Genomic DNA, 27833 nt, shown 5'->3' with positions numbered 1-27833 from the left:
AAAATTAAGCTTTTTTTTTTTTTTTTTTTTTTTAAATAGAGAAGGAAACTGAGCTCCCCAGAGGTTAGGGAGGTTGACCAAGGTCATACGGCCAGAAGTGGCAGAGGGAAGATTCGAACTAGGCACTTCTGATTTAACACCAGAACGCTTTCCATTGCAAAGGGAGGAGAGGTAAATGACCAGATACATTTCCAGTCAAAGATACTCTCAGGGCTTTCTTTCCCGAAACGCCATCTCACGGACCCTGCGAGTCCCTCTCTCCATCCCTCTTCCCAATCGTTCCGCTAAGTCTGGAAGGCCTAGAAACAAGGGGCCCGGATTGTGGGAGCCGGTGTGTCTCTGCGTGTGGTTGTGTTTGTGTAGCTGTGCTGTGCGTACCTGTGCGTGCTAGTGGAACTCCGTTCCCAGGTTGGCAGGGTCTGGGGGGGGCAGGGATGGATGCCTGCTTGGGCACTCACGTGGGAGCGAGGGCGGAGAGAGGGCGGGTTTTGCATCCGGAGTGGGCAGCAGAGAGAGATGCTAGCCCCGCCCTTGAGGTCTTAGCCCGTCCTCTCCAGCCTGGCTTGGGTCACCCAGTCCCCTACTCCGAGCCCCAGCCCCAGAACCCCGCCCCCGCCCCGCCCCCGCATCCGCCCCCGCCCCCGCCTCTGTCTTTCCACCGCCTACTCCTTTCCCCCACCCCCCTCTAACTTCCTCCGGGCTGGGCCAGTCTTTCTCGGCTCTCTCTCCCGGGCTGAGGTCCCGGCGCCCGCCCACCGCCTCCAGCTTTGCCCACGCCCCCAGCCCGCCCGGCATCCAGCGCCGCGCCGGGCCCGCTCCCCCGTGCGTCCTGCGGGGGAGGAGGCGGCAAGCGCAGCCGGAGAGGGGGCAGAGGCACCGAGGCACAGCCACAGAGAGCGGAGACGCGGAGGCAGGGAGGCAGCCCGGCCGCCGGCGGACGCCGCACGGAGCGCGGGGCCCCGAGGTCTGGGACGGAGGAAGGAGCGCTGGAAATCGCCGAGGGTGCCCCGGAGGGTCTCCCGCCGTCCATGCTCAGGGCGCCCTCCCCTACAGCTGAGCAGCCGCCGGGCGGAGGGGACAGCGCCCGCCGGACCCCGCAGCCCCGGGCCAAGTGAGTGGGAGAGGCGGGCCGGGCCGGCGGGGGACCGGGCGCGGGGAGCCCAGCGGGAGAGCAGTGCAGAGAGCGGGGCCAAGGCGAGGAGGAGGAAAAGGGCGGGGGCTTCCAGAGCCCGGAGAAAAGGAGCACAAGCCGGGCATTGCCCCGTCCTTCCGCTCCGCCCCGGGCCCGGCCCGGCGGGGGGAGCGCTCCGGGACGCGTAGGGCAGTTACCGTGGGCCTCGGTGCCCCCCGCCGCCTTAGCTTTAGCGCCGGCACGGAAAGAGAAAGCAGGCTTTCAGAGCGGAGCTCCGAGAGAAGAGGTCAGAGAGGGGATGCGTTGGTCTCCCTTAATCGGGGGGTTTCGCGCACAGCCTGATGGCAGGGGACCTCTCCTCTAGCCCCTCCATCATTCACTCCCCCCCTTCTGCCGGGGCGGATGGGAATAGGGAAGAAGTGGGAGGTAGGAGGCGGGGGCCCCAGGGGCGTTTGCACCCACACTCAGCCACTGTGGAAGTGTGCGTGGGCAGAACAGCTCCCGAAGTGAACAATGAAGACACCCCTGCCCTCCTCTCCCTTGGCACCGGGACGCTGGGCGGCCTTGGGGGCTGTAGAGGGGGGGAGAAAGGTCGCTGCCAATGTGGGGTGGGGGACACTCGGCGGAGGAGCTCTGGGGACAGGTGGTCAGGCTTCCGAAGTTGCTGGTGGGGGAAGGGAGGGGCGGCTTGGGTGGGTAAGGGATGAACCACACCCCTTTCAGCTCCGCTTTCAGGGAACCGGGGCTGGGGGAGGCCCCGGTTCCCCGGAGCTCTGCTTGGCCCGGAGAGGAGAGGGGCTTTCTGTCACGCCCCGGGGAGAAGGGAGGTGTCCCGTGCGGTGCGGAGGGGAGTTTGGCCATTACCGGGCACTCGGGAGGAGAGGCTTGTGGAGCGGGTCAGGGAGGGAGCAGGGTTTGGCCATGCTAGGTGTATGGTGGCTTCGGTTTAACTGGCATGGGTTTCCAACGCCAGGATGAGGGGAAAGCAAGAGGAGTGGAAACAGGATGAGGACGGGGCCTGTGGTCCCGGTGAGGTCACCAGCACTAGATGTCAGACACAGCTCAGCCTGGCACATGGTTGGTGCTTAATAAATGCTTGTTGACGGATGCAAGTTTCTGTGATGTGGGCTTCTCTCCTTAGGGGTAGCTCTCACTTAACCAGCCCTCCTTAGAGTCTTCAGCAGCTTGAGCAGGTGAACAAACCTTACAAGGGGGGTAGGAACTCCGGGTTCATTAGGAGGAAAAGTGGTTCCAGGGCTTGGTGGCAGACCGAGGGAGCTTCCCTGACTCCCTCCTCCTCTGTTCCCTCCCTAGGCCCAGCGCTCTAACCATGGCCCTTCCCCGGACCCTGGGGGAGCTGCAGCTGTATCGGGTCCTGCAGCGCGCCAACCTCTTGTCCTACTACGAGACCTTCATCCAGCAGGGAGGGGACGACGTTCAGCAGCTGTGCGAGGCGGGAGAAGAAGAGTTCTTGGAGATCATGGCGTTGGTGGGCATGGCCACCAAGCCGCTCCATGTCCGCCGTCTGCAGAAGGCGTTAAGGGAGTGGGCCACTAACCCGGGGCTCTTCAGCCAGCCTGTCCCCGCTGTGCCCGTTTCCAGCATCCCTCTCTTTAAGATCTCTGAGACAGCAGGGGGTCGAAAAGGCAGCATGAGCAATGGACACGGAAGCCCAGGAGACAAGGCAGGCAGTGCCAGAAGCTTCAGTCCCAAGAGTCCATTAGAACTGGGAGAGAAACTCTCTCCCTTGCCCGGGGGCCAGGGAGGCGGAGATCCCCGCGTCTGGGCTGGCGGGAGCACTCCTGAGTCGGACGTTGGCGCTGGTGGAGAGGAAGAGGCCAGCTCGCCTCCTTTCTCCCCACCTGCTGGGGGGGGTGTCTCGGAAGGGCCGGGGTCTGGTGCGGTGGGAGGTGGTTCAGACCGACTAGAGCCAGAGATGGTCCGAATGGTGATCGAGAGCGTGGAACGGCTCATCCGGAGCTTCCCCCGGGGAGACGCCGGGGAGGTGACGTCCCTCCTCAAGCTCAACAAGAAGCTCGCTCGCAGCGTTGGTCACATCTTTGAAATGGATGACAATGACAGTCACAAAGAGGAAGAGATCAGAAAGTACAGCATTATCTATGGACGCTTTGACTCCAAGCGCAGGGAAGGCAAACAGCTCAGCCTACATGAGGTAAGGACCTCAGGGTCCCCCTCGCAGCTTACGCCTCCCCCCACCACGCCCCTGCTGTAGTCCTACCCAGACCTCCTTCAGTGTATAAAGATTCCCGGTATTCCTTCCTGTTCCTGGCTCCCATACCTGGCCTAACAGAAGCCCTCATCCCCACCAGAAGGGGAAAGTTTGGTGTAAAAGAGAATTCATTGCTTGTTGCCAAGCATGTCCCAGGGCCACCCAAACTCCCATAATTGTTGGGGCAGGCTTTCATTTCCAGGAAGCAACAGGTTGAAACCCCGCCCCGAGGCTGTCCTTTGCCCCTCAAACTTCCCCTGTCCTGCCCCTGGGCTGCAGCTCCGGTTCCATGCAGAGAGTTGGGAAAAGAGAGAAAAAACTAAAAGAAATCCCATGTCGAACCATGGTTCGACTGAAGTGGAGGTCTCTTCTCTGTGCCCAGTGACGGAGTGCCAGTTTTCTCAGAACCAACTCTGTTCCCTGACCCCTTTGCTCCCCCCACTCCTTGCAGTTGACCATCAATGAGGCAGCTGCCCAGTTCTGCATGAGGGACAACACACTCCTACTCCGGAGAGTAGAGCTCTTTTCTCTGTCTCGTCAAGTGGCCCGGGAGAGTACCTACCTCTCCTCTCTCAAGGGTTCCAGGTGAGACCCCTTTCCCCCAAACCTTCAGTCACTAAAAAGAAATCCCCTCTTCAGCATTCCCACTGAGCTGGATCCCCTGTTCTTACTCCAGGATAGCATTAGGGATACTGTCTAGAGGAGCCCCAAATCAAACCAGCCTCTGACCATAAAGTACACTGAGTCTTCCCTTTCTTCTCTCTCCCCACACCCTCCCCAGCCAGAATGAGAGAAAGACCACTTATAGTGAATTAGACCCGGTAACCATAGTACCAGAGCTGTGCCCTCCTAACAGGCTCATTTAATGGACCCCAGCCTAGAACTTGCTCCCGTCTCCCCAACATTCTTCTTCCTTGCCCTTCTTACCCAGCCCTCTTCCCCTGCAGGTTGCACACAGAAGAGATGGGGGGCCCCCCATTGAAGAAACTGAAGCAAGAGGTGGGTTTCTCTGGGGAAACAAGGGGCTGGCATTGAGGCGGACCCCAGACCTTTATTCCCACAGGGCCATGGAGACATCCCTGCCCCCCAATGGTCATTCTTCCCTCTGGGTTGCCTGCAGGTTGGGGAGCAGAGTCACTCTGAAATTCTCCAGCCCCCTCCGGGGCCCGAGTCCTATGGCCCACTGTACCGCCCCAGCTTGGAGGAGGATAGTGCCAGCCTATCTGGAGAGAGTCTGGATGGACACTTACAAGGTAAGTGGAGGTGTCGGCCGCACAGAGCGGCCCTCTGGGAGGGGGGTGTTTCTTTGTGGAGCTACAGAGCATTTGCCCCTTCCTTGATAAGGGGATGGCAGTAGAATCCCTGAATATTCAGTCACTTAACTCTTGCCCAACAAGGAGTTAATGAATAGAGAAGGAACCTGGCATATTGTGGGCACTTCATTCACCGGTCAGTTGGTCTCTGGAAACAGACAGCAGGAGTAGCTTGGGGATCATCCCTTTGTGTGACTAAGTGAGGGACTGGAGGAGACCCCGGGGCAGGCTGAGTGGATCTCGGGGAGTCTATATTCCATGTTGCCATCACAATATGTCTGACCAGTGCCCCATGCCCACAGCTGTGGGGTGCCCAAGGCTGACGCCTCCCCCTGCTGACCTGCCCCTGGCACTGCCCGCCCATGGGTTGTGGAGCCGCCACATCCTGCAGCAGACTCTGATGGACGAGGGGCTGCGGCTTGCCCGCCTTGTCTCCCACGACCGCGTGGGCAGACTCAGCCCTTGTCTGCCTGCGAAGCCACCCCTCGCAGGTGAGACAGCTGGCCCTGCTCCTTAGGCCTCAGGCTTGGGGAGGGAGAGCACTGCAGCCAGAGGCGTGTTCTGAGAGGATGGGAGCCACTCAAGGGCCCTGGGAGGGCAGGTTCACATGGAGGGACCTGTAGAGTTGTGGGTCTCCTTCAGGAACCTACATTTTTATGTCTGATTAGCCTACAAGTTGGGGAATGGAGAATAGGTGGGGATACAGAGAATTCACCTAAGGGTGGGCAGAAAAACAACTTGGGGAGGAGAGGCTGTAACCGTAGAGGGGGGCATAGTAAAAGCTGTTTTGGAAATGGGGAGCAGAGTTGTGTTTAGGGGAGATGGGGGCAGGGATGGGTGTGGAAAAGCCAAGCAGGGAGGTGCAGTGTAGGGGAGTGGGGGGGAGAGGGTGGGGGCAGCTGCTAGGCTGAGAGTGACGCAGTAGGTGAAACCACCAACCCTAGCTCAGTATTTTTAAGTGGTGTGTGGGTGGGAAGCGGGGGCGGAGACTGGGGGGGCTTAGGCCTGGGGGAGGAGTTGGGAGGTGCTTCCTGTGGCTCTTTGGCCGCCTTTCTCACACACCCCCCCACAGGATTCCCAGAAACTCGGGCTGGGGGGGAGAGGGGGAGCAGGAGTGGGGTGAGCCTGAGAGGCCCAGAGAAGGGGGGGAAGAAGAGGAGAGGTCAGAGCCAGCTCGCCCCCGCAGCTCCTGCTAGAACCAGAAATTCCAGCAATACAGCGGCAGGACACCCAGAGCCAAAAGAAAGACTTAGGGCCTGGGAGCCTTGCACAGTCTGGGGCTAGGGATAGCTCAGGAGGGAGCTGAGCCCTTCCTTGGGTTTTTTTCTGTTCTTTGGGGATTCTGTATTGGAACTAGCCTTTACACCCCGCCGTGCCCCTTCCTAACCCGCCTCATCTCCCTGCAGAGTTTGAAGAGGGCTTGTTGGAGCGGTGTCCTGCCCCGGGGACCCACCCAGCCCTGGTCGAGGGCAGAAGGGCCAGTGTGAAGGTGGAGGCTGAAGCCAGCCGGCAGTGAGGGACCTCTCACGTGGACGGGAACCCCTGGACCTCTGCCTCCTACGGACCCTGGACTCACTTCCCTCTGATCCTCCACAGACCCCCCCCCCCCACCTGCCTCCCCTGCTCCATGGGCATCGGACAAATGGGGCATTAAGCAATAAGGCAGCCACAATGAGGGCAGAATCTGCCCCTTGGCTTAGAGGGAAGGGGATTCCGTGTGAACTCTGCCTCTCAAACACCTCTCCTGGACATTCCGGGGTTCTTCCTCCCTCAGTCTCTCATAAACATTCTAGTTATGAACCCCTGTATCAACAGGTAAATAGTTTGGATTTAGGGGAAATGTTGCAGCCATTCTGGGAGAATCCAGAAGCTCAGAATGAAAACTGTTTTCTCAGTGCAAGTGGGGGAGCCCTGAGAACCCCGGTTTCCCTCCAACTTACCTCCCTCCTCCCCATATTTGTGCTTCTAGTTTTGTTTCTTTAATTTAACAAACGCTGCAGTTTACTTCCACCCCCTCACAAAAAAAAAAAAAAGATCATCAGTCATCTCTCCTCCCCCTCACTCAGCTGGGGGTGGAGTGGGCTCCCCTGTAAAAACCAGCCCTTCCCTAGGTTGGATTCAGGATGTCCCCCACCCTGGGACTGAACTACAGCGGCTGTCTAGCAGTTAGAACATCTGTCCTTTCACACCGTGTACAGTAGATTATTTATTTTGTTATTTTGGAATAAAATTTATTTTATGGCTTAGGATTCATGACCCAGAGGGTGGGGGTGGCTTGCATTGGGAAGAAACTGGGGCAGGGTTTGGTATTTGAGGGGAAAACTAGAAGGGGCCCTTGCTTCCTGTCTGGGTTGCAAGTGGAATTTTTAAACATGAATTGGGCAGATAATCCCAACAGCCTACTTGGGGCAGCCTTGGTAGGGAGGTATGGGCCATTCTCCCCATTTTGTGGATGAGGAAAATGAGAATAAGTTTAACTTTCCCAGGGGTCATGTGACCAGTGGGTCTGTGAGGTGGTACTCAAACTCATTTCTTCCTGATTTTCATCAGTCCAACACTCCCTAGCAAAGCTACCCTGGTCAAATACTCTGAAGTATTTTTCTTTTAGACTGAACTACTGTGATATGAAGAAAAAAAAAAAACTACTCTCACCCACCAAAGACCTCTAGGGCTTGGGGTTTGCTGAGTTAGCAAAAGCCACATATGCACACAGATGCAAAAAGAGAAAGAAACATTTATAATTTTAGTCACAACAAGGTCTTGCATTTGTGAAAAAAAGTTACAACATGCAAAAACAAGCCTGCTCTTGTGCTATCATCCATGAAAAGTCATCCATATAGTTTTACTTGTGTAGACGCAAAGCCTCTGTCTACAAGGTGTTCTTTTATTTTTGAAATCTGGGTGAAACCCATACCAGAAACCAACTGGACAGACGCCTTTTCCTCTTCTCTCCACCCCCTACCTCAATATCACCAGACTATCTTGAGCTAGCTCCTTCCAGCTTATCACTTCAGCCCCAGACAACAGTGCAAATATGTGATCGTGTCTCTGTGTTTCTGCACGTGGATCCTTCATCCACAAATGCAGGAGGGACCATTCTCTGTGCCCTCAAACCTGTGCCCTTCCCCCACCCTCACCTGCTGCACCTTTTCATGAGGAATGCTTGTGCCTCCTGCCAAGATTGGCATGTGCTGGCGTGTTTGGACTTTTCGTTTGCAGACCAACCTTCCCTTCCCATTCAGGAGAGGCAGTGTGGGAGAGTAGGAGAAGATCTGCAGTGCTCTCAGCAGCCTCCTGACAAAGCCCTTTTACTCTGATGGACGGTGGGTCTATCAGCTGAAGGGCAGGGGACTGCTTGTTATGATGTCCTAGGAAGAGTGGCTGGGGAGGGTGCAGAAATCATGGACAGAATTCCAGACCAGAGCAGGTTCCATCTCCAAAGGTTGGTGAGAACCTGGGGAAGTCTCAAAGGCTAAGAAGAGAAAGGATCTCCCAGAACCCCCATTGCCTCTAGGGTCCCCAGCTGGGATTGGTACTTAGGTCTAGATGGGAAGAAGGTGTCAAAGCGGGCTGCCCATAGTGAGAGGTGGACATAAGGGACGGAATTGGCAGGGGCCCTGGCACTTCTTCCAATTGCCCCTCCAGAAGAAGCTTGGTCAGGTCTTGATCAGTTGGGGGCAACAAGACAGGGATGTCTTCACTCCTTATGGAAGAACAATCAAGAAATGCAGTTGTATTCAGGGAAAGTTCACTCCTCTCATCTCTTAGATGTAGTTCTCCCTCCCCTTTTCCATCCAATTCCTGCCCCTTTCATAACTGTGCTTCTATCACTAACCCTTTTTCCCCATCCTCCATACTCACCAGTTTTCTAAAGGAAAGACATGCTGCCCTAGCCCTTCTTCTTCCCTCATGCTCACATCTGAGCAGACCATGGAGTTGGGGTTGTGGATTGCTGGATCCCTGGGTGGAATCAGAACCCTTTGGTGATACAGAAGAAAGCAAATGAGGATCTGGTTTTGGGGGATAGGATGTTCTTGCTCAAGTTGAAAAGAGGGGAATTCTAGGGTATCTGTCCCTGAAGATCACATGATCATAGGGTTAGAGCTGGTTAGTTAGACTTTAACCCTAGTTATCTGGAGAGATCATCTAATCCAACTCTTAATTTGCAAATCAGGAAACAGGCTCAGAGAGATTAAGTCACTATAGTAATGTCAGCATTGAGCAATAAGCAGAGAGGAGAGGGAAGTAGTCCCCACAACAATCCTATTACTTACTGAGGATGTGCTTGTTCAAAAGACATGTTCAGTTGACTCATTCTAGGAGGCATCAGACCCACTTGTAGGGAGGATGTACAAGCAGAAGGTGGTCTGGGAAAAGGGGAGGACACGTTAAAGAAGGGAAGAGACTAGGAAGGAAGATGTGTAGCAGAAGAGGCACTGGATTTGGAATCTGCCATTCTGGTCTAATTCTGTCATCCCCTGTGACATTTATCAAATTATTCATTTTCTCTGGACCTCAGTTCCTTCACATTCCAGATAAAAGGCAATGGACTAGATGTCTCCAAAAGCCCTATAATCCTCAGTCCAATGATCCCATGAACAGCTAACTGCAAAAGGACTGGATGATCTCTCAAGGTCTCTTTCAGATCTAATCTGCTATGATTCTCACAATTTTATCCTCCCAAAAATCTTAATCAATGGATATTGAGTAGCTACTAAATGTACAGGACTATGCTAGGTATAGGCTCTATGGGATTTTAAAAAGAGAAGATACACTTCCTTCTTTAATGGAGTTTTCATTCTATTAGAAGAGAGAAGATAAGGATACTGATGAAAAGTGAACATAATAAAAGCGGCATCCCAAAGCCTTATGTTATCAGTAACATGAGCAATAGATGCTACAAGAGGCCAGGGAACAAAGAAAAGCGTGGAGCCTGGAGAATAAATAGCAAAATAGTTTCCTAGGTCTTGCCTCCATTCCCCCATTCCAATAGTAGATCCTTTTAAATTTTATTTTATTTTTGAGACTGGGTCTCCTTATCTTTCTCAGACTAGAAATATAGGGATCGCTTAAGGGCCCAACCCCACTAATTATGAGTGCTGGAGATTTAATTTGTTGTTTTTTCTGACCTGGTCTGGCTTATCCTCCTTAGGTGGCTTGATGTCTATTCCCCAACTTCCCCCCAACCTAACTCCAACCGTATTGGTTCCAGACTTAGTGAGGACACCTGATTAAGCTATTCCTAGTGCAGTTTGGAACTCTCAAACTCAAGCAATCCACCAGCCCTAGTGTCCCAATTGCATGCCCCATCATGCCTAGCTATAGTAGTTCTAGATGATAAAAAAAAAAAAAAATCTTCTATTCCCCATTGGACATGATCTGACTTCTCTTAAATGGGTTAGACTTACTCTTGGAAGTTAGTCAGCATTTCATGGGACTCCTCCAATGGCTGTACATGAAACTGAGACTGTACAGGGTGTCCTGGGAATACTGGTGTCCTGGAACTGAGGGATAGAAAGGTCATCTGAATCATAGTCCATCTCCATGATCCCATTATCATCCCTCCAGGGCACAGTGCACCCATTGCATTGAAAGAAAAACTGAGGAACCTAGTCAGATATTAACACACAGACACCTCCCCCCCATATATACTCACTTCCTCCCCTTAACAAAAGTAGTCATTATTAGCTCCTCAGGCTCTTCATACCAATAAATTATTCCCATGAGCCAATTGCTTGTCTTCATAGAGGCAATAATATGGTAGAAAGACAGTTGGGCTTAGTGTCAGGAAATCTGCCCAGAACCCAGACTCCCAGCTGTAACTAGTTTGTGACCATGGACAGATCACTTAATGCATTCTGGGTTTCTGATCCCTCATTTGTAAAATGGGGATAATAATCCAGTTTCTGTTTCATAAGTTACTTGTGGGGAAATGTTTTATAGACCTTAAAGCATAATGTCAATGTTGTCAGTGTTAGTTGTAGATTATTATTATTTTCCCCATATTATCCAAAGAAATGCTTACACCCTTTCTGATACGAACTGTGTAGTAAATGGCTCAGGACTGGGTTGAAGGTCATAAGTGGACATCATGGCAGGCATCTGGCTCTCCAGAGTAGGAAGTGGCTGGTCCCTGAATGAATACAGGGAGACAAATATGTGAAAATGTGTGGGTATCACAGACCTGGATTCTGGTCCCTTTCTTACCCTACTCACCGCTCAACAGTCATCTTGATAGTAGCTGGGACATATCCCCTGCCGTCCTTGCCCATCTGTTCCGCTAGGGTGGAAGGAGAAAGGAGAAAAGATTGGAAAGTCAGGAAAAAGCCTGGCAGGATGAGATGGGTCTAGAATACAGGAGAATTGGGAGATGGGAGAAAATTGGGGAGGAGGATAAGGAGACTAAAGAAACAGAGGCTAGAAAGAGAGTAAGACAGAAAGAAGTAAAGGGGGATGGTATTAGAGGATGGGAAATTAGGGTGATGGCAGTGTGGGTAACTCACAAGCAGATGAGAGGAGATGGAGATGAGGGGTTAAGATGGGAAAATAAACAGTAGGTAAGGAGCTAGAAGTAGGTAGCTAAGAAATAGGAAATGTAGAAGACACACACACACCTTTTTATTCCTTCCTACTATCCTAGATTTAGATATAGTATGTAAAGTTTGTATACCTATTACTATCTTACTATCTTATAGTGTATATATATATATGTGTGTGTGTGTGTGTGTATATGAAAAAATCTACACATATATATATATATAAATATGTACATACATATATGTATATAAAATATATGTATATGAATACATATACATACACACACACACACACACACATATATACTATAGGATAGTAGGAAGGAAAGACTAGGAAGTGTATGACTATTTATGTATGTGGGAAGGAAAGGAAGAGCATTCTAGCTTACGCTTGTAGTGACTCCGAAAGGCCTCATCCTTGGGTTTCTTTGGGTAGAGGTTCTTAAGCTGAGCTAGGTCACGAATCCGGTCCCCTAGAGATCTAATGGATAGATCCTTTGCAGAGAATGGCTGGATATTCTCAATCTGTGGCGTACCTAGGATGGGAAGAAAGACTTTTAAGTCCCCCTCAATCTAAACCTTCTCCACTCTTCTTGCTCCTATTAAAGATCCCTAATTCATATCATGAAGTCAAGAGGAGGGTGACTCAGGTGTCTTGAATCCCAGCATTTCTGAAATTTATACTGTTCAAGTACACACAGAGAGAATGGAAACCAGGCCCCATGACACAGGTGTGAAGAGTCCCAAAGGGAGAGAGAAGGGCTCCTTAATTTTTGCTCCTTAAGGAGGACCTTGGGAAGATTTGGGGGACAAGGCCCTGGGTTTGGTGGTAATGTCCTGGAAGAGGTAAGGGGGCTTTGGAGGAATGAGAGCCATGTGCCTCATTCTTACAGAGAGCAGAGGAGGAGTTGGGGGACTGCTCAAGGTTAAAGAGATCCATGAAATAGCAGGAATAGCAGAGTCATGGAGGGTTTCTTTACATGGAAAGCCTCTGGTCAGGAAGGAATCCTGTGTGCCCAGGCAGGGAATCTGAGGTAACGTTACCATCTTGGGCCCGAATGATGTGTGCAATGGTAATGCCCCCAATCTCCGAGTCACTGAATCGAAGGAGAAAAGTACCGTCTGGTTCACCATGGAGTAGGTTGTTGACATACTGTTTGCTGATGAAGCCAATAATTAGCCTGGGGACCAGGGGATGGAGAAGAAGGATCAGAAGCTGGGGGGACACTGGGAATCCTGGGAAAGAAGGGAGCTCAGAAGAGAGGGATTCTGGAATGCCATTGACCAGGAGCAACACACCTGTCGGACCAGTAGCTGCGCAGGCAGCGCTTGGTGAGGTCCAGGACGCCATCAAACCACTGCCAGAAGGTGAATCCACGGCCAAGGAGGATCTCCTAGGGGAAATGATGGAGGGGATGAAGAGGCAGAGAGAGGAAGAGAGCGAGAATGAAGGCACAGAATTCGGGTCCAGTCTGAGCACAGTCAGAAGGCAAAAAGCATAGCACAGGCATGGGCAATCATATAAAAATACCGGCTATTTGGCAGTAGAGACAGAAGGGCCTGCAGACAGAAGATCTGAGTTCAAATTCAGCCTCAGACACTAGTTGTATAACCCTAGGCAAGTCACTTAACCCTGTGGGCCTTAGTTTCCTCACTTGTAAAATGAGCTGGAGAAGGAAATGGCAAAATACTCCAGTATCTCTAAGGAGAAAACCCCAAATGGTGTCACAGAGTAGGACACAACTGAACAACAATTTAAAGCATAACAAATTTGTTTCCTGCTTTACTTTAAATCCATTTCACCTTCAGTCCATCAACAAGCATTTTATTAAGCACTTGCTATGTACTAGGCATTGCACTAAGTGCTGGGGACAGAAATAAGGGTAAACACACTCCTTGCCCGTAAGGAAAACATAATATAGAGAGAAAACATGAGGTTAAGAAATCATTGTTATATGGCTTGCTGTGCTACTCTGGTACCCATATGTCCCTTATATGGTAAGAGACCATTCTATTCTGGGCTTTGGTTTCTTCATCCCCTGAAGGGCATGATCTAAGTGGGCTAAAGTCCCCTAGTTCTCAGTATTATTCTATGAACAATTGATCAGTGGATTTTCCCTATGCTTTCCTTTCTCCAGGTTGAACAATCTCGTTTCCTTTCACTTTTCCTTTTCTGATCTGTCTTCCGTACTTTTCATCTTCCTCTTGTTTCATCTCCAATCCTGCTCCAGTTACTCCAGCATATCCCTATTAAAAATTATTATCCAAATCAATCAGATGCCTTAATATGGGGTCTGGCTGCAGCAGAAACCAAAGGAATGATGTCTTCCAGAATCTTGCCCAGTAGGGTCCAAGGTGGGGTTGTGGCTTCTTTTTAATATATCCTATGAGTTGACTTTTCTTGTACAAGGACACAATATAAATTGTCTTATTTTCAGCTTGTGGACAGCTAGGAACTTGAGGTCTTTCTCTTTTATGCTTGCTGAATCCTTAGTGCATTTTTTGGTTTCTGACCCTCAGTGAAGGAATAGAGTAGGAATGGGGAGGATTCTACATTCATCCCCAATGAAAGTTATTACTATCTGCTTCACAGGGTTATTATGAAGAAGGTTATTTGCCAACCAGTTATGGAAACGTATGTATTATTATCCTGATTTCCAGGCAGGGAAAGGAGTGGCATTTCCCCAATTGGTCAAAGTAATTTTAAATCACTATCTTTTCTTCCTTTGTCTCAATAAGAGGTAGCAGCATATCAGTTTAAAAAATCGGGACGGAACTTGGAGTAAGAATCTGAGCACCTCAAATACCATCTCTGCTATTAAGTAGCTATATGCTCTTAGACATGCTATTTAACCCTATTGGATCTCAGTTTCAAACTATGTAGTCCTCCCATAGATCATAGCCTGAAACACTCCCACAATAAAATATAATTGGGAAATATCTAACAAAATATTTAACAAAAATAACTAAAAATACAATAAAACATAATGTTAATAAGTGATTTTTTAAGTCAATAAATGTGACCCCAGTTCTGTTTGAGTTTGACTCAAAACACTGGACTAGAAGACTAAGATACCTTTATCTTTAAACTCATGCTCCTCCTATAACCATCTGCAAATCCAAAGATCAGAGTGGTCATTCTCTTATTCTAGTCATCCACATTTCAAAAGTCGATGCTTTCACTGAGGGGAGCATGTCCTTCACCAAAGCAAATATTAATCCTTCTAGATGCCTTAATATATTCCATCTCTGTGTGTTTTTGTATACCTAAAATGGTAGTGGCTTCTGATAACCTTCTGATAGTAAGTTTTTTCACACTTGGCCAGACTTGGCTTGAGATAGTAGCCTATCAGTTGGGATAGTTCTAAACTCCAAGTTTTTCCAACTAGGAAGAGCCTGACAAAACCTAGACTTTCCCAGCACAACCTTAAGAATCCCATGTCAAATAAATCTTGGACCTAGAGAAAAGATGAGAAAAATATCTTTCTCCTTTTGTAGAAAGCTTGAGATCTATGGATGGAAAGCTGTATACATTGATAGACTCCATCATTGTGTTAGTTTTAATTAACCATTTTTCTTTATTATGAGGAAGGGAATATTGGGAAAGAGAGAAAGTATGTATCCAGAAAGGATTGTGATGTTAAAAAAAAAAAAAGTCACCAATAAAACTATTACTAAACTTTTTAGAAGAAATCTAGAGTAACTTCCAGCCATACTATTTAACTGGATGCCTAGTCAACAATGAAGCTGATAAGTAAGGACTCCAAAACCAATTAATTCAAGATCTTAATCTAGTGTGCTTTTGGGGGATCTGGCCAGGGCATCCAAGATGGTTGGAATAGACAGGAGTAAAACTGGTTTGGGAGAGACAAAAAGCATTGGAGACTTGGGAAGGTTGTGGCTATCACAGAGCTGCTAGGGGCAAACACATTTTTATTTCTTGTCTACATTATTAATACTTATTTTAAAAATTATTTTAATAAAATTTTATTTTTCCACATTATTAATACTTTAGAGGATCTCAGACTTAAAGTTGAAAGGGATCATTCCTTTAATTTCTCTCACTTATAAGCGAGAAAACTGAGGATGATGAATGACTTGCATATAAGTATTAAAAATAAGGATCAGGATTTGAACCCAGACCACTGCCTACATGCATTCTTTCCATTGCCTGAGGATAGTAGATTTCCTTACATTCTCTTCAGAGGGTGCTGGTTTGGAAAATTTAGTATTTCCCAAGGTTCCTGGAAAAAGGATCTAAGAAGAGAGAAAGGGACTGACCTTGTTGAACTGTGCCCATGACACTGTGCGGTTCTGGAAAGTTTCCATATTAAGACTGTTGTCATTAAAAATCTTCTGGGCCAGAAAGAGGAAATGCTCAGGGAGCAGGCCCTGGCTTGTCCCCACCTCTGCCATGAATTTGAGGTTTAAAGTTTCACACATCTTCTCCCAGGGTACCCTCTCAGCCACCATGAATGGTATCCGGTTCTTGGGGAGCCGAGATTGGAGGATAGAAAGGAATCAGTCAGGGAAAGGGCTCCCAAGCTCTGCCTCCTCCGTCTCTCTGGCTTTCTGTTTCTGTTTCTCTTTCTCTGTTTCTTTCTCTCTGTCTCTTCGTGCCTCTTTCTTTGTATCTGTTTCTGTCTGCCTCTGTCTGTCTTCCTCTCCCCTCTTTGTCTTTATCCTCCCCCCCCCTCCCTCTACCCTCTCTGTCTTTCTCTGTGTGTGTCTCTCTCTCACTCACTGTCTTTCTCTGTCTTTATATCGGTGCCTCCCTCTCACACTGATTCTTTCTTTTTTATTATTAATATTAAAGCTTTTTATTTTAAAAACATAGGCATGGATAATTTTTCAATATTGACCCTTGCAAAACCTTGTGTTCAAATTTCCCCTCCTCTTTCTCCCCCTCCCCTAGATGGCAAGTAATCCAATTTATGTTAAACATATTAAAATATATATGTTAAATGCAATATATGTATACAAATTTATACAGTTATCTAGCTGCACAGGAAAAATCAGATCAAAAAGGAAAAAAATGAGAAAGAAAAAAAAATGAAATTACAACAAAAAGTGAAAATGCTATGTTTACACTGTTTCTGACTTTCCCTTGACCCATCCCTGCAGCCCCTCCCAAAGACCCAAGACACCCTCACTCACCATTTCTGAGAAGGCATTGTCCCATAGAATAGTGGCTTTAGCATTATTGTCCTGGTTCCCATGGACAATGACAACCAAGGGAAGGGATAGAGCCTTGGATAGAAAAGTAAGATGGAGGGAAAAACCTCCTTAGCGGAGAAGGTCATAACTGGACCAACAATTGCTTCCTTCCTTGATGTGGTCTTTTTTGGGGTGGGGTGGGAGGGGAAGGTATTTCCTGAGACTTTTGACCCCTTTCAATCTCTTTAATGTGGCCCAGATGGGAACAGAGTGGGTGGGATATCCCTGAAGGGAAGACAAATACTCATCATCACCTGACTATGATGTTTAGCTCTCAGAGGGATGGAGAGGGAGGGAAGGTACTCAGAACATCAATGGCATGATGGAGAGAAAGTGGGGAGCAAGGCTGATATTTCTTCACAGAGAAGATGGGCATCTTGGTAGAGGGGAGACAAGAGCAGAGGGGAGTCTTGGGAAATCCAAAATGAGGAATAATGGAGGAAGACCAAGGGCTAGACTATCCAAGATCCCTGGGTTGAATGTCCCAGCAATTACCTGAAGGTGGAAAGTGAGATTATTGGGTCCTAGAGTGAAACTGGTAGAAAAAAGGACAGCACACTTCTCTTCTGTTACAGATTCTGTGCCCTTCCGTTCACAGCGTTTGATCTTCTTCAGTAACTGAGATAGGAAAGGGACATTCAAGGCGAGAAGGGAAGAGTAGGATTAGCTCTCCTGAGGCGTCTGTCTCCTGAGCCCTCTCTCTGATGGGCCCCTCTGGAGGGACTGTGCCAGAAGGCCTTCCTCTCCCTAGCCCTCCTCTCCCCTCCCACCAAGCCCCTCACCAAGTTCTTAAAGAGTGCAGAGCAGCAGTTCCCTGGGATGCTGTTCTCCAGAGGCACCGTGTTGTTGGTGATTTCTCCCGTGCTTTCCCTAGGGAAAGCAGAGGTAGAGTTTTAGGAGAAAAGTGATTATACACGTGAGAATATATTTGGCCTGGTTCTGGTCAGGGTCAGGTGGCTCAAGCCACTTCCAATTTTCCCATTTCAAATCTGTGTCCCCATTTCCAGATTTCCCAAAATCAGTGAGTTAAAAGAGGCCCTTGCCCTTTATTTCAGAACCAGAGCTGTCCTTTCTCCTTGTGATTAGTGAAGGTCCCTTATCCCCTCATCTGGAGCCAGCCTCCTTGTAACTGGCACCCCTACCCCTCCATAGTCCTCTATAGACCACACGCAGAAGCCCCTCTCTCCTGGGAAGTCCCACAAACCCGATCCCTTCACTTACACCCCGGCCCCTGACCCCTGGGGATGATTCAGCTCCCTGGCCTGCTTCTCAGTCACCATGTCTGCCCGGACCAGGGGTGTCTTAGCTGGAGTTCCCAGGAGCCGAAATCCCAGAAGAAACCGAACTCCAGCCTGGAACTTGGTCTGTGTCTTTAGCACTTGGGGAGGCTGCTTCTCTACCAGGAAGGAGCTGTAGGAAAGGGGCCAAGGAGATTCTAAGCTGGGGGAGTGGGCCTGACTACCCCACCCCTCCTCGCTTCCCCCACAGGGCCCTGAGGTTCTGCCCAAGGTCCAGATCCTCCTTGAGGTGACTCTATCCAAAATAACCCCTCCTTCCCTGGAGTTTTGCTCTGCACAAGGTGCTGAGCTGAGAGGGAGTAAGAAGGGGACAGAATGGGGAATTCTGAGAGGCCTGTGGTGAATACCTGGTAACCAGAGTCTGAAGGACTTCATCCAGCCGGCCGTTCAGTGCAGCCTGGACACTGGGCTCCAGCTCCCCAGCGGCCCCCCCCACCTCCTGCTGCAGTTGGGAATAAATGTCCACCAGATTCTCACACCTGGGGCCAGGGACAGGAGGGGTGTCAAGGAGTTCTCACTTCTGAGCACCCTGCTCCACCCATGGGCTGGGTCCCCATCAACTAACTCCATCTCTCCCCTCAAGTCCCTTATTGTACATCCCCCCACTCTAGATCCTTGCTTTCTCCCACTCCCAGCCTAGGCGAATGGCAGAAAGAATGAGTTATCATTAGAAGTTCTGGGGGTAGGGGCGGTATAGAAGGGCTCAGGACTAGGGGGAAGAAGCTCTGGGGTAAAGAGCAGGGACTCTAGGGCAGGGTCCAGGGTGAGAGGAGAAATTGTTTTGGGAGTCAGGAAAGTTAGCATTGGTGGGAGGAAGGCCCTGGGGTGAGGGACAGGTCTTGCCTCTGCCTTTGCCCTGTCTCTTGCAGAATCCCTGCACCAATGCTCATAGATCCAAGTATGACTTTTTCCATAGCCTTCCTCCACCTGATTTTCCCCCCCAAGTCTCCCTCAATTCTGCCCACATCTCTCATCACCTCGCGATCCAAGTACCCTCCCTGTGCCACTTCTGACCTCTCTTGAAGGGGTGCAAGGCTCTCATCAAAGGGTGCCCCGTTCCCTGCCAGCTGCTGCTGCCGCTTCCAGATCTGGATCTTCTTCAGCACCAGGGCTTGGGCCCCCTCCAGCTCCCCGACCGTCTCTTGCAGTAACCTTGTCAATGTCTAGAGTAGGGAGAGGCAGGAGAAGGGTTAGAGAAGCTGATGTCATCATCATCCTAGTCACCATCTGCATCCCTCATCCAGCCCATTCTTTATCTGCCCCCAAACTAACTCAGGCCTTCTTCACTGTGAGGCAGTCAGGCCCAGGATTGGAAGGAAGTCATATAAACAACCCCTGTTTGAACACCAATCCCATACCCCCGAGCAGGTGATCATCTGGCTCCTGCTTGAAGTCCAGGTCCCACCCCCTTCTCCCCTTCTGCCATATTGTGAGCTCACTCTCCACCCTCTCAGGCCCTCATTTACCTCACTTGAACTTGTTCCATTGGTCGGTTTCTCTATCATGTTCTGTAGACATGCTGGAGGGATTGAGGTATGGAATAAAGAATTCAGAATCAGTTGGAATTGGGGGGGCAAAAAGAGAGATGCCATCCCCGTCCTTATCACCTGCACTCACACCGTCAGGACTCCCAGGGACTGACGTTGGCACTGGTGGGCTTTTCCCTTTTTACCTCTTTGGGGTCTTAGCTCCTTTCCCTTTACCTTGTCCTGGGTCCCTTTCCTGCTGCAGGGTCTCCCGAAGGGCTCTGATATCTCCCATGTGGTGCCGCAGCCTTCGAAGCATCATATTAAACTTGAGTTCCTCTTGTTTCCAATGGAAAGTAAGAGGAAGGTGATGGAACTATAAGAAAACATGTATCATGAGGACCCTCACTCATTTTCTCCACCCTCAGGTGACTGCCTCTCACCCTTTCTTAGCCCCTCTCCACGCTCTGGAGACATACACCTCTTCCTTTTTCTTTGGCCTGCCATATCTGACTTGCCATCCTTTCTACTGAATTCAGGTGCTCTTGCTATAGTTTCCATGGGACAAGGGAACAATGGACTCCAAAAATTCCCTTTCAAACCTTCCATCTCTAGCCTCTAACCCTCTTCTCCCAGTAGTGTTTCCCACAAGCCATCCCTCCCTTGCCATCTTCCTTCAATCTGATCTTGGAACTTCCTCTGCTTCCAGGCCAATTTATAATCATCCTGGCCCTAAGGGTCTGGGTTTCTTACCCTGGAGGTGAGTTCAAGGACACTTTCTTCCACTCCCTTCCATTTCTAGAAGCTAAGCTCAGGAGACTTGAGCTGAAGGAGTGGGATTGCAATACCTGTTCCATGACGGCTACTTTCTCTCCTTGTAAAATCTGCCGGAAAGTGGCCACCAGCTTCAGTGGGTCTCTCTGGTATAAACTCTGCAGAGGCAGTAAGGAAGGGTTGATTGGACCTGGTCTGGACTCTTGTCATTCTCTTCCATCCCTACCCTGTTCCAAATACACATAGCCCGCCACTAAGGCGTCCCAGAGAAATAGACATTAAAAGACTAATGCCATTTCAAGCACTGAACCTGTAACTGGCATTCCATCCTTCAATGTCAAGTGTTTAGACTTCTGCCTTTCAGTCCCTAGCCTTTGTTTAGTGGCATGTAGGCAGCAAGCTGTCACAGATAAAGTGGAGTCAAGAAAACTTGAGTTCAAATCCAGCCTTGGACTATAGGCAAGTGATTAACCTCTATACACCTCAATTTTCTCAAATGTAGGGTGGAGATAATAATAGGACCTATCAAAAAAAATTTAAAAAAGCAAAACAAAACAAAACAAAAAAATAACAGGGCCTATCTCCCAGAATTGTTGTGAGGATCAAATGAAGTTATAATTGTAAAGCACTTAGCATTATACCGAGCACAAAACAGGTACTTAATAAATATCTGTTTCATAATTTTTTTTTACCATGTTTAACATATATTGGATTACTTGTCATATAAGGGAAGGGGATGGGGAGAAAACTGGAACACAAGGTTTTTCAAGGGTCAGTGTTGAAAAATTATCCTTGCATATGTTTTGAAAATAAAAAAAAACACTAAAAAAGAAAGAAAATAAATAAATAAATATCTCTTCCCTTTCTCCCTTGCCCTATCTCCCTGTCCCAATTCTATGAGAGGCCCACCTCTATGTTACTGATGTGCTGCATGGTTGTTCTTCCTTCTCCTTGTTCCCCAGCCGCAGCCTTCAACTGCTGGACAGTTTCAGAGAGCAAGGCGCTAGCTATCCGGCAGGAGAAGGCATCAGAGCCACCTAGGAACTCCCTAGGAGAGATGACAATGTTTTGAACAGAGATCCTTACCAACCTACCCCACGACTTCCCACCAAGTGAGAGCTGTTTAACTCACCTCCCTTTCAAAATCTCCAATTCATCCCTTCATCCTATGTGTCCCCCCACCTGCTTCTTTATCCCCAAAACTCCTCCTGTACTTTTGTCTGCTGCCACCATCCTTGTTTGCAAATCTCTCAGTAATCCCTGAATCCTTTTTTCCTTATTCCACAACCAGGACTGACCCTCCTCTCTATAGCCTCAGCATTCCCTTCATAGAATCCTCCCCTCTTGTCAATTTATACAATTCCAGTTGGACTTTTGCAAATCCATCCTCAGAAATCTGGGGAACCAGGGGTGAAGGAAGGAAATCTGCATGAGAATTTCAAGGACATAGGGGAGATAACTGGAAGAGGGTTATACCAGACTCACCAGGGTTGGTTCTCCAGCCAGTCCCCCAGGAGATGCCGTAGTCGTTGGGGAAACTGTACAAATAGCCCCTGGAATTTTTCTGGGGGCATCTTGGCAACTAGACTCCAGAGAGACATAGTCTGAGAATTAGGAGGTTTGCCTGGAAATGGAAAATTGAAACCATTATTAGAAGAGGAAACTTTGAGTCCCAAAATCTTTCTCTGTTCTATTTACATGCCTTCCCTCTATAATTTCTAAGTCAGAGGCATGAATCCCTACACCTTACCCACTTGCCTTCTTTCTTCAATCAGCTTTTACTGATGGTATCTTTTAAACTATAACACAGATTGCCTGCCCATCCTCATAAAATAATTTCTCAGAAAAATGAATGGTTTAATTTAATTGAATTTTTAAAAAAAATTTCTGGTCAGTAGGAGCAAGGGAACTATGAATGAAAAAAGGGGAATGAAGAGGGTAGTTCTGAGGGAAAGAATGCAAGATGGAAAGGAGGAGATCTAGGAGAGAATTAGAGAAAGAGAAAAGGAAAGAAAGAAGTACTTTTGGAAAGAAATATAAAGAGAATAGAGAAAAAGAAGGGAGAAGGAAATAGAAAATGAAAAAGAGATAAGGGAAGAAAGAAATAGAGGGACAAAGAAAAAGAAAGATAAAGAATGAAAAGAAGACAAAAGGAAATAGAGAAGAGAATGTGAGAAAAATGTTAAGGAAGAAGGGAGAAGAAATAAAGGTAGAAAAAGAGGGCTGAAGAAGATGAAAAGAGTTAAGAATCAAGGAGCAGAGATGAAGAAAAGGCAAGAAAAAAAAAAGAGGGAGAGGGAGAAATGAAGTGCATTCTCTAATTTCTGAGCAAGCAATATTAATGGGTGTAGGTCAGTAGTTCCCCACAGACCTCTCAGTTCATATTTCTGACATGATTTCCACCTCACAGGTGGGTGGGAGGAGGAGGAAAATGGAAACCCCCAAATGATGAAGTCGAAGTTATTACTTAAGGGTTTTCAACCTCATCCCCTCAAAAAAATCTGTTCAGCTTTCTGTGAAGTAACTGTAGGGATTCATACTAAGAGTCTCTCCATCTGGGGCTCGTCCTGAATTAAATCTCCCTAACCCCCTCCCTTTCTAGTGCTAACACTTTCCCCCATTAAGATTTTTTTTCCTTTGAGTCCAATCTCCTGAGTCCTTGTGTATCTCTATAGTTCTGAGCTGAAGCTTTTCAGAAAAACTGATTAGAGGATATTCTATAGGGATGAATGAGGGCTCACTACTTCCCCTCCCCAACTACTCCAAATCCTGCACCTGAATAGGAAAAAGAGAAGGGAGGGTTCTGCCCTCAAAAATCAAGGGGACCTATTATCTTTCCCAAACAGGCGAGGAAACTAAGCATTTTGAACCTGTTGATTATCTCCAATTAGGCCCATCTCTGGGTCTGGGGCCACAGTCTGATTTGGAGCCACGTCTGGGAGTCAAGGTCTTTGGGGGAGCTTAGATGAGTTAACTGAGTTCAGAGAAATCTCAGTCCCTTCAGCAGTCAAGAGGTTGGGGAGGGGAGGGGGGAAGAGAAACACATAGGAAGGGGAAGCAGTGAATTTGTATTAATTAGGGAAATTCCTCCCCCTCCAACCATGAGGTCTGAAGCCCTTCCTCTAAGTCATAAATCTCCCTCCTGACCACACCCCCACGGCCGGGAGCTGGGGTTAGGGGTGTCAGGGCCTCTTCCCTAGTCCTTGGCGTTCACTGTCTTGGGTGAGGATACTAACCTCCCTCTCCCTCTCTGAAAGCGGGGAGGAAACCCTGTACCCTTCCTCCCCCCACTATGACACCTAGAGGCACTACCTCAAGGGGTGGGGAGAAAGACTCAGGACGCCGGCCCGGGGACAAACCCAAGGAGGATGTAAGCAGCTTTCTAAAATCAAAGAAGGCGCTACCGCCCTGACTGAAGTAGTCCCCAAGAGGTCGCGTATCCTCCCCTTGCCCCGGGCATTCCCTAGGGAGAATCGGAGAACCTTCCTCCCCGTCTAACCTCCCCGTTCCCAAGTTGGGGTGCAGGGCGAACCAGCCCCGAGAACAGCCTCCAAGCCTCCCCTCATCGGGTCCTTCCCCTCCCCCTCACCTTTGGCAACCCCTTGGGTGTCTTCTCCCTCTCAGTGGACACTGCCTGGCCCCATGGGCTCGTGACTCTGTCCAGCGAGTTGGGGGGGCCTCCCTTGTTGGGGTACCCCCCCTTGATTAAAAACCCCCAACTCTTCCCAGGGCGTCCTCTTCGGGACCAGCCACGGCAGCTTCTGCCTGCAGTTTCCGGCTTCTCTGCTTGTCTTGGGTCCCTCCCTGGATCTCTGACGACAACAGAGAAGAGAAAGTGTGCCAGAGGAGGAAGAGGAAGAAAGTGGGTGTGTGTGTGTGCGCGAGAAGGGGGATCCCCCTTTGGAAGTCCGCTCTCAGGGCTCCGGGAGCACCCTCAGGGCCTTCTCTCGGCTCTCGGGCGGAACCAGGGTCCTCGCTTTCCCCGTCTGCTGACTGCCCCCCTGCTGCCGCCGGCAGCCCCCGGGGCGGAAGCGCCCACTGCGGCCCGAGGAGCGGCGCGCGCCGAGGGGAAACTCGGGAAAGTTTCTCCCTCACTGCCCGCCCTCCGCGCCCCCGGGAAAGCGCTCGGGCTGGCGGGGAAGGGTTCAGCGCCTCTTCCACCCTAGTTTAGGGGTAGCCCCACCCTTCGGACTCTCCGCCTCCCCGGGAGGGGGCGCCATAGAGAAGCCCACCACCCAGGACACGGTCCCCCCGAAAACCGCGGGACCGCCGATTGCCCAGGGGGCTGGGGACGGGAGGGACTCCAACGGCCTAGCTGGGTGAGGAGAGCACGGGCTGGCCTCCGGCCCGACAACAAGGGTCCGGGGAGATCAGAAAAGCCCGGCGGGAAGAAAAGGCGCCCGGAGGCGCGAGCGCAGGAAAACCTCCCTCCTTCCTCGGAACCAGAGGCACAAGCTACGCGCAGACACATAAACACGCCGCGTTTGCCCGGACACACACACCGCTGCACACGCAAAGGCCTTGCTCAGCGTCTGAGTCATCCTCAGCCCCTGCCAGAGCTCGCCCCCTCCCCCCACTTTCTTACGCCAGCGTCGGCCCGCTCCCGCCCTGCTTTAGGAGGTCCCCGACCCTCACGCTCGGCAGCTTTCCCACTCGCTTCCCCTGGATTTCGCCCGTCTCCCGGACAAAATTAGGCGTGTGCCGCCCCCTAGTGTCCGCAGCTCGTCAGCACCAGGCCCTCTTGTCCACAAGGAGTGTGAGTGTGTGTGTGTGTGTGTGTGTGTGTGCGCACGTGGGAGTGAGTGTGAGTGAGCACGTGGATGCACAAGGGCGTGCACGTGCATTTTCACCCAAGAGACACAGACCTCTATTAATGATTCTCTGCAACTCAGTGATCCATGTTCCTTGAAGAAAACGAAAGTGTCTGTGAAGGAAGGGGTGTGTGTGTGTGTGTGTGTGTGTTCGTGCACCTGCGCACACACCTCTATTAAAGTCCTCGACATATCGAAAGGGAAAGAGAAAAGCGAGCAGATCAACGTGAGGAGACGTTATCACATCCCGGGAAGCTGAGGCAGGAAGCAGGGCAAGCTCTGTCCTCTCTGCCATCTTGGCTTTGGAACTTTCCTCTCCTCACCTTTAAAAACAACAAGAAGAATAACTGCCTTAGTTACCTGCCTCAGGTTCCAACTGAGAATGAAACTAATTTTTTTTATTAAAACATTCTATTTTCAAAACATATCAATATTTACCCCTGCAAAACTTTGTGTTCCAAATTTTTTTCCTCTCTTCTTTCACCTCCTTCCCTAGACGGCAAGTAATCCAATATAGGTTAAACATGTGCAACTGCACGGGTATCACGCTAAGAAAAATCAGATTAAAAAGGGAAAAAATGAGAGAGAAAGCAAAATGTAAGCAAACAACAATAAAAAAGAGAAAATGCTATGTTGTGGCCCACACTCAGTCCCCACAGCCCTCTCTCTGGATGCAGATGGCTCTCTCCATCACAAGCCCATCGGAACTGGCCTGAATCACCTCCCCGCTGAAAAGAACCGCGTCCTTCAGCATCGATCATCTTACAATCTTGCTGTTGCTGTGTGCAATGGTCTCTTGGTTCTACTCATGAAGCTAACTTCTTGAGGATGGAAGGATGTTGTGAAGATCAAATAAAATAATATATATGAGCATGTCTTGCCAACTGAAGCACTACACAAATGCAAACTATTATTATTAGTCTCCCCCTCCCAAGAAGAGGCGAAACACTTCTTCCTTTAGAAGAGAGAGCACTCAGATTCTCCTTTGGGAAGATGGTGAAGGGAACAAATGCAAACTATTATTATTAGTCTCCCCCTCCCAAGAAGAGGCGAAACACTTCTTCCTTTAGAAGAGAGAGCACTCAGATTCTCCTTTGGGAAGATGGTGAAGGGAAAATATCATGTGTTTATCAGAATGCTGTTGAATCTTAGGGCAAAGGCAGAGGGTGGGAGGATAAGTGGGTATGTATGGAAGAGTCTGGGAAAGGGAAGTTCAAGGGAAAAAAGATCCACCTCTGTGGGTGTGGTTCAGTTCCACCTCACTCTTCATCCTTCACTTCTGATTAAAGGCAACTATACTGAGAGTCTCAGGATGGACAAATCCCACCCCATGGAGGAGGAAAAGCAAGGATGGAAGTAGACTCTGGTCCCCTTTAGGAGTGTAAGGGAAAAGATCACTAACATCCACCATAGCCTGCTCTGATTTCATTAATCAAAGATAGTTTAGTGTTTAGCTTATAATCAGTTCCTGCATATTGTTTAACTGCTACATAAAGTCCTAGACTATCAAAACCAGAACTCTTAGAGATAATTTAATCTAACTTCCTCTATTTACAGAGTTCCAGAGAGGTTGGGTGACTTGCCCATGAAGTTAGTAGTAAAATCAGGCACAGAACCAAAATCTTCTTCTCAGTCCAAAACTATTTGCACCGTGCCGTGATTCTTCTGAGTCTCTTCCATACAAACGAGATACCTCAAAATTAAGATGTTTCAAAGAAAATCCATGATCTTTGTCTCTAATCCCACTCAATTCTCTTTTCTCTGTTAATGATGTCACCATTCTTCCAATCCCTCAGGGCTCATAGTTTTGCAGTTATTTTTGAGTCTTGGAATTCTTACTTCAATTATTTAATCAGTTGCTAACTTTTGTCAAGACTGCATTTGATTTTAAACAAATCCTTTCTCAGTTTTCTTGTCTATAAATTAGGAGTCAGCAGCATCTCACAGGGTTATTATGAGGATCAAGTGAAATCATGTGTGTAAAGCACTTTGCAAATCTTAAATCTCCATGTATTATCTATTATTATGGTTGTTATTATGTGCCTAGCAACAAACTGCATGTTTGTCATATGAAAACCAGCTCAGCTGAATTCAGAGTTCATTGCCAGGTTTGTCATCAGGTTGTGAGGGCTTTTGGCCACTGCTATTAATGACATGAGTCTTTGGGAAAGGAGTTGGGAGGAGGAAGGGGATTTTGAACAAGAGTCTGCAGTAACAGAACTTGTGAGGGGGCAGAAACATCTCCTCCCTTTAATTAAGCCAGGCCCTACTCTATTCAAGAGTCCCTAACTAGCCACTAGGTAGCAACAATTTGGGGACAAAGAATGAATTTATTTTCTAAGCCTGAAGTTATCCCATTTGTGCCCTTATTTCTCCCCTCAGAATCCTTTTTGAGACAGCAGTTTTTCTCTATCTGTTTCCTCAACTAATAAGGCAATCAGTTTTATTCAATATGGTATAACGATAAAAATAACAAACTATTAAGTCTGCATTTGAATCCTAGTTTTAACACTAACTCTTGGATAATTCATTTTGTTTCTCTAAATTTGTTTCCCTAAGTGGATGCCCATCAATTGGAGAATGACTGAATAAATTGTGGTATATGACTATTATGGAATATTATTGTTCTGTAAGAAATGACCAGCAGGAGGATTTCAGAAAGGCCTGGAGAGACTTACATGAACTGATGCTGAGTGAAATGAGCAGAACCAGGAGATCATTATATACTTCAACAACAATACTATATGATGATCAATTCTGATGGACATGGCCCTCTTCAACAATGAAATGAACCAAATCTGTTCCAATAGAGCAGTAATGAACTGAACCAGCTACATCCAGCAAAAGAATTCTGGGAGATGAGTATGAACCATTACAAAGAATTCCCAATCCCTCTATTTTTGTCTGCTTGCATTTTTGATTTCCTTCACAGGCTAATAGTATACTATTTCAAAGTCTGATTCTTTCTGTACAGCAAAATAACTGTTAAGACATGTATACTTATATTGTATTTAATTTATACTTTAACATATTTAACATATATTGGTCAACCTGCC

At 48.7% G+C, this 27833-nt stretch overlaps 2 protein-coding genes across 8 annotated transcripts; one reads left to right on the top strand and one right to left on the bottom strand.

Annotated features, from left to right (window-relative positions):
• The first annotated feature begins 662 nt into the window (after nt 1-662).
• On the top strand, nt 663-6924 carry NAB2 (NGFI-A binding protein 2). 4 transcript variants are annotated; one of them, XM_031941128.1, is made up of 8 exons: nt 1050-1111; nt 2274-2325; nt 2447-3305; nt 3814-3947; nt 4310-4361; nt 4483-4615; nt 4978-5166; nt 6082-6924. In XM_031941128.1, exons 3-8 carry the CDS (start codon nt 2463-2465, stop codon nt 6189-6191), a joined length of 1461 nt encoding a protein of 486 aa, XP_031796988.1. In that variant the 5' UTR covers nt 1050-1111; nt 2274-2325; nt 2447-2462; the 3' UTR covers nt 6192-6924. The 4 variants fall into 4 exon arrangements, with proteins under 4 accessions (XP_012407055.1, XP_003772405.1, XP_031796988.1 ...); XM_003772357.4 differs by lacking the exon at nt 2274-2325 and having other exon boundaries at nt 664-1111; XM_031941129.1 differs by lacking the exons at nt 1050-1111; nt 2274-2325 and adding an exon at nt 1140-1418.
• Nucleotides 6925-7391: 467 nt separating this feature from the next.
• Nucleotides 7392-24568, bottom strand: STAT6 (signal transducer and activator of transcription 6). 4 transcript variants are annotated; one of them, XM_031941125.1, is made up of 23 exons: nt 24552-24568; nt 23556-23778; nt 21452-21590; nt 20876-21014; nt 20041-20124; nt 19430-19568; nt 19193-19245; nt 18741-18889; nt 18074-18205; nt 17650-17838; nt 17211-17298; nt 16924-17046; nt 16369-16461; nt 15493-15699; nt 12511-12605; nt 12256-12392; nt 11601-11747; nt 10892-10955; nt 10701-10808; nt 10084-10179; nt 8950-9042; nt 8537-8653; nt 7392-8378 (listed from the first exon to the last, which is right to left on the bottom strand). In XM_031941125.1, exons 3-23 carry the CDS (start codon nt 21565-21567, stop codon nt 8186-8188), a joined length of 2562 nt encoding a protein of 853 aa, XP_031796985.1. In that variant the 5' UTR covers nt 21568-21590; nt 23556-23778; nt 24552-24568; the 3' UTR covers nt 7392-8185. The 4 variants fall into 4 exon arrangements, with proteins under 4 accessions (XP_031796985.1, XP_031796987.1, XP_031796984.1 ...); XM_031941127.1 differs by lacking the exon at nt 24552-24568 and having other exon boundaries at nt 8537-8635; nt 23556-24517; XM_031941124.1 differs by lacking the exon at nt 24552-24568 and having other exon boundaries at nt 23556-24516.
• Between the last annotated feature and the right edge of the window lie 3265 nt (nt 24569-27833).

The sequence above is a fragment of the Sarcophilus harrisii genome, chromosome 5 (genome assembly GCF_902635505.1).
Source record: "Sarcophilus harrisii chromosome 5, mSarHar1.11, whole genome shotgun sequence".
Classification (NCBI taxonomy): Eukaryota; Metazoa; Chordata; class Mammalia; order Dasyuromorphia; family Dasyuridae; genus Sarcophilus; species Sarcophilus harrisii.
Note: the sequence above shows the minus strand (reverse complement) of the source record. Positions and strands in the feature narration are given on the sequence as shown.

Coding starts and splice junctions, on each gene's coding strand:
- NAB2 (XM_003772357.4), top strand. CDS start 1,029: ATGCTCAGGGCGCCCTCCCCTACAGCTGAGCAGCCGCCGGGCGGAGGG. Junction 4,362..4,482: donor TGAAGAAACTGAAGCAAGAG/GTGGGTTTCTCT, acceptor GGTTGCCTGCAG/GTTGGGGAGCAGAGTCACTC. Junction 5,167..6,081: donor TGCGAAGCCACCCCTCGCAG/GTGAGACAGCTG, acceptor ATCTCCCTGCAG/AGTTTGAAGAGGGCTTGTTG.
- STAT6 (XM_031941125.1), bottom strand. CDS start 21,567: ATGTCTCTCTGGAGTCTAGTTGCCAAGATGCCCCCAGAAAAATTCCAG. Junction 19,246..19,429: donor GGAAAGGGACCCAGGACAAG/GTAAAGGGAAAG, acceptor CAATCCCTCCAG/CATGTCTACAGAACATGATA. Junction 8,654..8,949: donor TTTGAACAAGCACATCCTCA/GTAAGTAATAGG, acceptor GTATCACCAAAG/GGTTCTGATTCCACCCAGGG.